The following is a 9,860-nucleotide window of genomic DNA, read 5'->3' as shown; positions in this document are numbered from 1 at the left end:
GAAATCTTACAACTCGCAGCTGGGTTGGATTGCTAAATATCTCTGGACGCCGACAGATCCTTGGGCAAGGACCATAGAGGTACCCAAATTGCATTGGTGACGATGGCTGCAGCAGTCGCGAAGAAATTGTTGGGCGAACGAAGTAAGCTTCGTATAGGATGGTTCAACTGCCGGATCTGGAGGGTGGAGAGACTGGTCAAGTGTTTTAAATGCTGGCACTATGGACATCTCGCCATCAAATGCAAAAGTGAAGTGGACCGAGCAAAGCTCTGTACAGAGTGTGGCCGCAAAGCTGCTGCCTGTGAGAAGGAAGCTCGCTGTATCTGGTACATCGAGAAAGACCGAACGAAGTACTGTGCCTATATTGCTGGTAGTAGCAGATGCTCTGTCTTCATGGAAGCACTCTAGAAGATGAACATCAAACCATAATGTGGGTTCTACAGCTCAACCTCAACCATTGAGAGGCAGCACACGACTTGCTTATACAGACGGTGCGGGAGCTGAACATCGATCTAGTGATCATTTTGGAGCTATACACACATTTGGACACCCAACTCTGGGAGACGGATAAAAATTGCAAGGCCGCTATCTGGTCTTGTGGCAAGCTCCCATTCCAGAGTATTACGAATAGTCAGTAGGCTGGTTCCGTGGTAACTAAGCTGGAAGGACTCCACTTTTACAACTGTTACGCTCCACCGAGCCTGACGTTGGACGAGTTGGACGGACTTCCTGCACAGACTGATCAAGGACGCGAAGCCGCACTTTCCCGTGGCAATTGCTGGGGACTTCAATGCTTGGGCAGTCGACAGGAGCAGCAAAGAGACCAAAACAAGGCGGCAAACACTATTAGAGGCCATGTCTACACTGGACGTCGTCTTGCTAATGTTGCTGAACCCACCTTTGTAAGAGGAGAGACCAGCTTAATCGTAGATCTCGAGTTTGTTAGCAGCAGCCTCGCAAGAGGAAATTACTCCCGGGAGGTGATAGACATCTACACCACTAGTTATCATCGAGCAATTTTTTGGGAGGTATTCACTAGCCAAAGGATCAGATCAACACCTGAGAAGACCAACGAAATCGGCTGGAAGGGGAGCACCTTCGATCCTAGCTTATTCGTAGCGGCACTAAATGATCACCCGATCAGTGATAGTAGTGCTACAGAGAATGTCGAGCATTTCATGAGAAGAGTTGCCAAGGCCTGTGATGCCTCCATGCCCCGCAAACGCAGTGGAAACCGTCTGCCACCGGTGCACTGGTGGAACGATGAGATCGCTACTCTCCGCGAGGAGTGCGGCAAGGCGAGAAGGTCGTCGAAGCCTAGTCGGAAAAAGGGAAACCCCGAAAAACTGAAGACAAAATATAAAAATGCACGTCGAAAGCTCAACAAAGCGATCAAGTGCAGCAAGAGGCAATGCTGGACTGAACTCTTCGACGAGGTCGAGGCTGATGCGTGGGATAGGCCGTATAGGATGGTCATGACGTGGCTGACAAAACAGCCTATGCCATCACTGACATGCCCCAAGTTCCTAGAAAATATCGTGGTGGTGTTGTTTCTTCAACAACCGGAGCTTCACCAGTTCACAGAGCAATGTGCGGAAACATCTATTCCACCAATTACACAGGAGCAACTGGAGGAAGCCTGCAGTAGAGTGGGGAACACCATGGCTCCTGGTGTTGATGGCATCCCCAACATTGCGCTGAAAGCAGCGATCCGTGCAGCACCGGGACTGTTCCTGGACGTATACAACGCATGGCTGAGGGAGGGAACCTCCCCCGCCAAGTGGAAGCAGCAGAGGTTAGTGCTCCTCCCCAAAGGGAAAAGCCACTGGACGAACCATCATCCTATGGCCCTCTATGTATGCTGGATACAGCTGGGAAAATTCTCGAGCGTATCATCCACAGAAGAATAGAAGCAACAGTACAACCGCTGCTAGCTGATAACCAATATGGCTTCCGGAGGGGTGGCTCTACCCTCGATGGCATTGACCTCGTCATCAGCACCGCTAAGGAGGCGATCTCTGCGACAAGATTGGGAGAAGGTACGAAGAAGTCCTGTCTAGTGGCGACGCTTGACATCAACAACGCTTTCAACTCAGCTAAATGGGACTGCATCATGGAGGCTCTCGAGAGTATGACCGTACGAGGATATCTGCAGAGGATGGTAGATAGCTACTTCACCGAGAGAGTTCTCGGCCCTGGCTCGGTGCTGGGTCCTCTTTTATGGAACATCATGTATGATGGATTGCTGAAGGTAGCCCTGCCAAGTGAGGCGAGACTGGTGGCATTTGGGGATGACCTATTGTGGTGATTGTGGCGAAACATTTGGAGGAAATCAAAGCCATCTTCAATACGACATTCAGGAGGATACGTCAGTGGATGGACTCAGTTAGTTTGCATCTGGCGGAGTATAAAACAGGAAGCGGTACTCATCAGGAGCAGGAAAAAATTGGAGACAATCACACTGCAAGTCGGTGACTACGAGCTCACCTCTCAATCGATTATTCGATATCTGGGGGTGATGTCAGACTGAATTTCAAGCAGCAAGCAGAGCATGTGAGCACTAAAGCGTCTGGAGTCAGAGCCAGCTTATCACACATCATGCCCAACATGGGAAGACCCAAGCAGAAAAGACGAGCTCTGTTGTCTCCGGTGGTCACGGTCACGTGTTCACGTCCGGTGGTCAGATGCAGGAATCATGACGAAACATTGCACCAGTTTATCGATTGAGGGAACTTAAAGTTGCCAGTGCATACCGCACTGTGTCCGGGGATGCGGTGTGTGTTATTGCCAGGATGCTTCCCATTGAAGTACTAGCCGAAGAACGAAAATTCTTCTATCGGCGAAGAGGAACGAATACATTGAGCGGTTCAGAGTTCAGGGCAAAAGAGAAAAAAAAATAGCTTGTAGAGATGGCAACTGTAGTGGGATGCCTCGCAGAATGTGCGATGGACTCACCGTCTCATCTCGCAGGTGGACGTTTGGCTGAATCGTAGTCACGGAGAGGTGAATTACTACCTGACACAGATGTTGTCAAGACCTGGGTGCTTCCGGGCTTATGTTCACAAATTTAAACATGAGGATTTCCTGGAGTGTCCGGCCTGCATAGGAGTAAATGAAGACGCCGAGCACGTGGCTTTCAGTTGCCCCCGCTTCAGCATGATTCGCGACACCTGCAAGTCTGCACTTGGAGGAACGACCCGGCTTGATAATTTGGTAGAAGCTATGCTCTTTTCGAAGGCAGGCTGGGACGCAACGAGCAGCTACGTGGCAGAAGTCATAAAGGAGCTCAGAAATGAGGATCGCAGGCGAAAGCTGCAGGATAGACGCTAAATCTATTGGAACACCCTGCCCACACTCACCACCTTAGTCAGACAGGGGGATGTATATTAGATGGAAACACATTGAACGAGGAAAAAGCTAAAATCTCCCTCGCGAAGTAATACTTAACGGCGGCGCTGCGAGGGAAGCAAAGGGCCGAAGAATTTCGAGGTGAGGTTTTTAGTAGGAGCAGGTCCGACACAAGGTGTGACGACAGTCCACTATCGTGCGTAAGCATTTTTTTCAAAACCCTCAAAAAAACACATGCACACACATACACACTCTCTGAGATACCATACTCGTGGCATTTGCAGATGACGTGGTCGTAGTCATTGTGGGCGAATACTTGGAAGAGATCAACTTTACCTTCGACACAACCTTCGAGATGATCGGCTGCAGAAGCCGTGTTGATCACTAGCAGGAAAAAAATTGAGACAAACATGCTGCAGTTCGGACCCAGCGAAATCACTTTCCACCCGTTCATGCGACAGTTCGGGGTGATGGTCGACGCCCGACTAAATTTCAAGCAGCAAGCGGAGCACGTGGGTTTCAAGACTTCTGGAGTCAGAGCAAACTTATCGCGTCTCATGCCCAATATAGGTTTTTGGTTTCCCACCGAATTATTTTTCACATATATACTGTAACGAGATTTTCTCGTTACGAGTAATAATATCACTCTTGCGCAATGAATAATTCAAGTGTGCGTGAAAACGATGGAAAATGGTAGGAAGCGACATCTACCACCGGCTTGCAAAGGCCGAGAGGCAGATCAGAGCGACATCGGACGGCGGCAATAGCCGCGCCGAGGGTGAGAAGACCAAGGGAATATTGCCAAGAGGCGTGGTTTTGGGTGAAACCATGCATCCGAACATTATAGACAGGCCGTCGATATGCTGTCGTTATATTTAGAAACCCACCTGGCTGTGTTTGGGGATTGTCGGGCCGACGTACAGGCGTTCCAACCAGGCGATTCTAAAGGCGCTATCGACTTAGACTAGAGACCAACGAGCTAGGTGCAAGGACTAGCGCCCTCTCGACTGCCGTCGAACTGATCGGTGGTGGTGGGGTAACGGATGACCCATCGGCCGCTGAGATGTTCAGACTAGGGGGTAAGGCTCTAGGAGATTTCGAGACAGTCGGTGACGGATGCTTGAGTCGAGCGGATGGGCTTCACTCCGGTTCTCGACCAAACTGACAGTGGCATGAATTCACAGTGGATTCTGAGGGGACGTTGTTCGAACGAGATTCGAAACAGCGAGAGAGTGGGACGCTTCGGCGTCCCACACACAAGAAATGATTGTATCACTTTGGATTCGTGAGGTGTAGTTTATTCACGTTTCCAGGGATCCATATCTTGAGGCGAAAGAAGTGATGTTGGGGTGGATCCGTGGATTCGGGAATTCTGCAGACTCCGGACAATCCGATCGCACGTACCTCCACGACGTGTAGTTGCAGTTATGGCCCGCGATGATAGTGCTATTAATGTGTGTGGAGAGTTGGGGTGGGCATTCGGTGGGTGAGAATGCGTCTCCGGATACCGATGTCGCATGTGCCTCTCCATATGCGGCGCTCCGAGGAGTGAGAAGGATTCGCAGGTGATCGTCACCTCTCCAGGATGGAGCCGTTCTGGAGAAGGAGAGAAGGCGTCAGAGGACTGGAAAAGTCCTCGACGAAGGACCCAGAGAAATATCTCCCGATAGATACGTTGGTTGTCGTTATACGGTCCGAAATGGCCGTTAATGGGGAAAATGTCAGACTCCTAGTAAGTTGGACCTCGCCCACTCTACCGTGATACACTGATGCTGGCGCGGCATCGATAGACCCGCCACGAGAAATCCTCGGAGTAGACGAGTTTGCCTCCGAGGCCGATTTACCGTTAGATTTCCCGTAAAAATCTAGCTGGCGCCCAACTTATTGAGAGATAGAGAAGTCCCAAAGTAGTTTGGGATTTTTCCCGGTGGGTGACTAGCAAACTTATTGAGCGATAGAGAAGTTCCAAAGTAGTTTGTGATTTTTCCTGGCCACCCACCGGGAAAAATCCTTTACAACACAAAGACGTACTCACGCACACTCGCTCTGATCGCATGCTTGCATGGCTTCGCACAACTGACCTGCGCAATCGCCTCAAATGAACAGTGGCCTCTCACCTCTGACACCTGAGGCGCCACATGATGGACAGGTGTCCGGTGAACGCCCCCTTTTACAATTTGGGGCACGTTCACACCTCTGAATTTTGCTACCAGCCACCTCGTGGCCTGTTAATCGCTCTCTTTTGCTTTTCGGCCATCGTATTGTATACATTCTGTTCTGCGAGTATATTGTTTCTCTCGAGTTTCGCGTATTAATTTCCCTGCGTTATTTAATGCTTTGAACTGCGTTAATTTTTATTGTGACCCGCGCTATTTGTTTTGACCATCTCGATAATTACGCTAAACTCAACACGTGTAAATATTGACTATTTATTGTGATAATTAAACTGTCTTTTGTGATCAACGTGCACGTGTTGTGATTTCTGGACCTTCTCGCGCTCCCGTAAAAATCCATTCGCATCTTACTCATCGCTCGCTCATTCCACAGATCTCAGACCCGGCATCGAACAATAGAAGATCCAAAGTAGAGAAGACGGGCATTACTGTCCTCGGTGGTCACATCGGTGCTCACGTACGGTATTGCCATTTGGATCGATGCACTACACCTGCAAAAATCATGGCGGAAGGTGGCACCAGTCTACCGAATGAGTGCTCTGCGAGTTGCGAGCGCCTACTGTACGGTGCGCGAGAATGCAGTATGCATCATCGCCGGGATGCTCCCTATAGAAATATTGACCGAAGAACGAAGGTCATGATATCAGCGGAGGAAATCGGAAGCACTGAACGCAGTGGAACTCAGCGCAAAAGAGATGTGACAGAGTCTGCAGCAATGGCAGCTGAAGTGGGACATCTCGTCTAATGGGAGATGGACTCACCGTCTGATCTCATAGGTAGGCGTTTGGTTAAACCGTACCCATGGTGAGGTTAATTACTATCTGACACAAATCCATTCGGGACATGGGTGCTTCCGGCGCATCTTCATAAATTCAAACATGAGGATTCCCTGGAGTGCCCTGTGTGCACACGGGTCGACGAAGATTCAGAGCATATGATTTTCAGATGCCCCTGTTTCAGTGACATCGGAGTACACGGGAATTAGCCCTCGAAAAGAAAGTTTTGCCTGAGAATTTGATGGAAGCTACTGTAATAGTAGACAGCCTGGGACGCAACGAGCAACTTCGCGGCAGCAGTCATGAAGGCGCTTATAAGTGAGGAACGCAAGCGCAAGGCTGCAGCATATGTGAGATATCTTTTAGCGCCTCCTACCCACATCTAACATCCTAGCGGGATAGGAGGATGTACACCAGATGCAAACAATGTGGAAAATCAAATGGCTGAGACATCCTTCTCGAAGTAATACTGATCGGTGGTGCCGTGAGGGGATAAAATGTTAATGAATATAAGTCTGACAGGAGTTTAGTCGGTATGGGACATTGATCCAAGACCGATATTACCTCCTTGAAGGAGGAAATCTGTGATTCCCTCCTTCAAGGAGGCTATCACAGATTTCTTCCTCCAAGTAGGGATGCGTAAATGCATTCTCCGACAGACTAGAATAATAATAAAATTTCTAAAAACACGCACACACACACACACACCACAAAACGTGGTTCCAAAAACGTGTCAGTATGCTTCGAGGAGTTATAAAACGTCGACAAATCGTGAAAATTCCACTTTTGATTTTCAGGGGAATTATAATAACTTCCTCCCTTCGGGTCGAGAAGTTGAAAAAAGTCATGTTTCCGATTTTCCTGCCGATTTTTTTTTTGAAGGATTATATGATGTCAAGCTCTCATAAATTTTTCAAAGTGATTGGTTTATTTTTCAGCGAGTTATAATTTTTCAAACAATTTCACTTATACCCTTGAATTTTGATTGTTCGAGAAAAAGGTGAAATAATTGAATTTAATCATTATGAATCGAATTTTCGTTTCGAGACATTGGAAGTTAATTGGAAAAGCTTCAAGATAAGCACAATTGAATCCAATTTATTCAATTTATAGAGCCGTTATGGCAAAATCATAATTTTCTTTCAATCTGCAATTAGTCGAAAACTTTTTTTTATCTAAAATTTTGAGGATAACGTGGGGATATAATTATCGATATTTTCCCGTGGCTCTTCATTAAACAAGTGATTTTTTGTAGAAAAATTCTTTTCCGGAAACATTGCGTGAATGACCAAAAAAATAGTATATTGCGCCTCAAGGGCGGAAAGTCAAGACTTTCCGCACGAGTTGTACATGCGATTTTTTAACACGCCTGCAAAATACTAACTTGCCGTGCAGGGGTGTGAAAAAAAATATCATGAATAGTAATAGTTGAAAAAGTGACTTATTTCAAGCCATATTCTACTTCGAAACTTATAATTATCCACCTGAACGTTACAGTGAGGGAGGGGACACTTAACCCATTGCTTCGCGTGAAGCTTGAATCGACTCAGTGTAAGAGGAATGGGGGGTCCATCCGAGTATTGGTGCGCCAAAAGAAAAGCACACTGGCGCACACACACTACTATAAAACGGCGAAAAGCGGAGTACCGTAAGACGGAGCAAAGGGTTAAGAATCCTGACTCATTTGATAATTAATAAATATACGGCGGATTGAACTTTCTAATCGTTTCGGAATTGTGACAGTGTTGGTTTTTGACTTTTTCAATGTTGTTGTCTCACATAAAATATTGAAGACAATTGTTTCCTCAACCGGAAATTCATAGAAAGACCCAGGCTCACATGGCAACACCAAAATGGGTTCGAATGAGATGGAACTCAAGCTTCTAGCGACTATCATTTCCACACTGAGAAAAAAAAATTATTTTTGCCAAGTATCCATTTACTTGAGAGAAGTATTCATTTTCTTAATAACGTATTTGCCCAGTCGAGTCACTCCCAGGTAATACTCATTAGGTTTCAATTCTAACAATTGAGTGAACTCCCTCAATAATTATCAATGTTAAAAAATTGATCGAAATTTTTTTTTGTGGAAAATGCGAACTTTAGGACAAATGAATAATCATTGAAGGAGTTCACCCAAGGTCATGCATAACATAGTCATTCTCTAGAGCAACATGATTGTCATAATTGAAACATAATCAGGCTGACCTGGGAATGACTTGTGACGAAATTCCAGGCGAATTCGTCACCTGCGGAACTCCAGGGTATTTATGTATCGAAAGTGAGAGAGAGAGAGAGTAAAAATTTATGAACCGTTACCTTTTCTTCGCGATAAAAATCTATACGAAAGATTAGAGCTACCTGCTACCTTAACTCTACTTCAGAGCTACGTTAAGTTCGGAGAACTACTTAAATTGGTTACCTATCGCGTGAATCGATTCCCGAAATTTTTAGGATAATATTCATTAAATAACTTCATTAAATAAACCAGATATTTTGCAGATATTTCTTTTTTCGAGTCAGTTTTGTTGAGTTAAAGTTTAGTAATTTTGGGGTTTTCCTACGTAAATTCGGTTAAGGATCAGGATATCACCGTGGAAAATTTGGCCAAGATAATGTGCTACCCAGTGTTTCCTGTAACCCTTTTTGGTTTGTCGATAGAGTGAGTACATAGGTCGAGTTGAAATGCTTGCGCTCCCTTGAGCGAAAGTGTTAGGGCTTTCAGTTGGAAGGCCGTGGAGACGATTGCCCAGTCGTCGAAACGGATCGCCATTGGGCTTTTAGTTTAGTTAAGTTTGCATTTGAGTTTTCGTTGGTAAAGTCGTAATTCCTCTCCGGAGAGTGCCCTCTGTAGATAAGCTACCTTATTCCGGTCGTAGATAGAGTGAAGACCCGCTCAGCCATCTCAATTTCGCATTGAGTTCAAGTCATTATAGTTTTGTTTAGTTGAAATAATTAGAATCAATTATATGAATTTTCAAATTTAAACGTTCAAATATTTCGCGCTCAATTACCCCGGGAATCGATAGTTCGGGTCTCCGGCACTCGAGTCAGAACCGTACGGGGCTAGTCTCCCCCAGACTCCCCACCACTATGCAACAGGCCCGAGCGGACGGTTCCATGACTAATCGTCACAAAAACATTTCATCACGACGATTCATCACACAATAATTCATCACAAAAGAAAATCATCACAAAACAATTCATCACAAAACAAATTCAACACAAAACAAATTCATCACAAAACAAATTCAACACGAATAAATAAAAACGCACGATATCAAAATATTTTATCATCCCATCAAATTTATTTAAACCAATTTATAAGACACTACATTATGAAATTGGTTCATTTCCATTAATAACATCATCAACCTAATCATCATCACTAATTGGTTTATCGAAACCACAGAATACAACAATACCTTACAATTTGATATTGTGGGCGATTCCACGCAGATAATCAAGAATATTAGTGTCCTCATCAAAAGAAACCACCACGTTTTATAAAATAAATATCGAAGCGTTAAACGAAACTAATGTTCAATCGGTCCTGTGTTGA

The 9,860-nt window shown here is 45.8% G+C and overlaps 1 protein-coding gene across 1 annotated transcript; it reads left to right on the top strand.

The window, feature by feature from the left end:
- Positions 1-220: 220 nt before the first annotated feature.
- On the top strand, positions 221-3,330 carry LOC107037455. Its single transcript, XM_015256021.1, has 6 exons — positions 221-370; positions 660-1,795; positions 1,903-2,304; positions 2,361-2,471; positions 2,526-2,679; positions 2,971-3,330. The coding sequence occupies exons 1-6, from the start codon at positions 221-223 to the stop codon at positions 3,328-3,330; spliced, it is 2,313 nt and encodes a 770-aa protein (XP_015111507.1).
- The last annotated feature ends 6,530 nt before the right edge of the window (positions 3,331-9,860 follow it).

The sequence above is a fragment of the Diachasma alloeum genome, unplaced genomic scaffold, assembly GCF_001412515.2.
Source record: "Diachasma alloeum isolate Michigan unplaced genomic scaffold, Dall2.0 Dall_scaffold_00242, whole genome shotgun sequence".
NCBI lineage: Eukaryota > Metazoa > Arthropoda > Insecta > Hymenoptera > Braconidae > Diachasma > Diachasma alloeum.
Note: the sequence above shows the minus strand (reverse complement) of the source record. Positions and strands in the feature narration are given on the sequence as shown.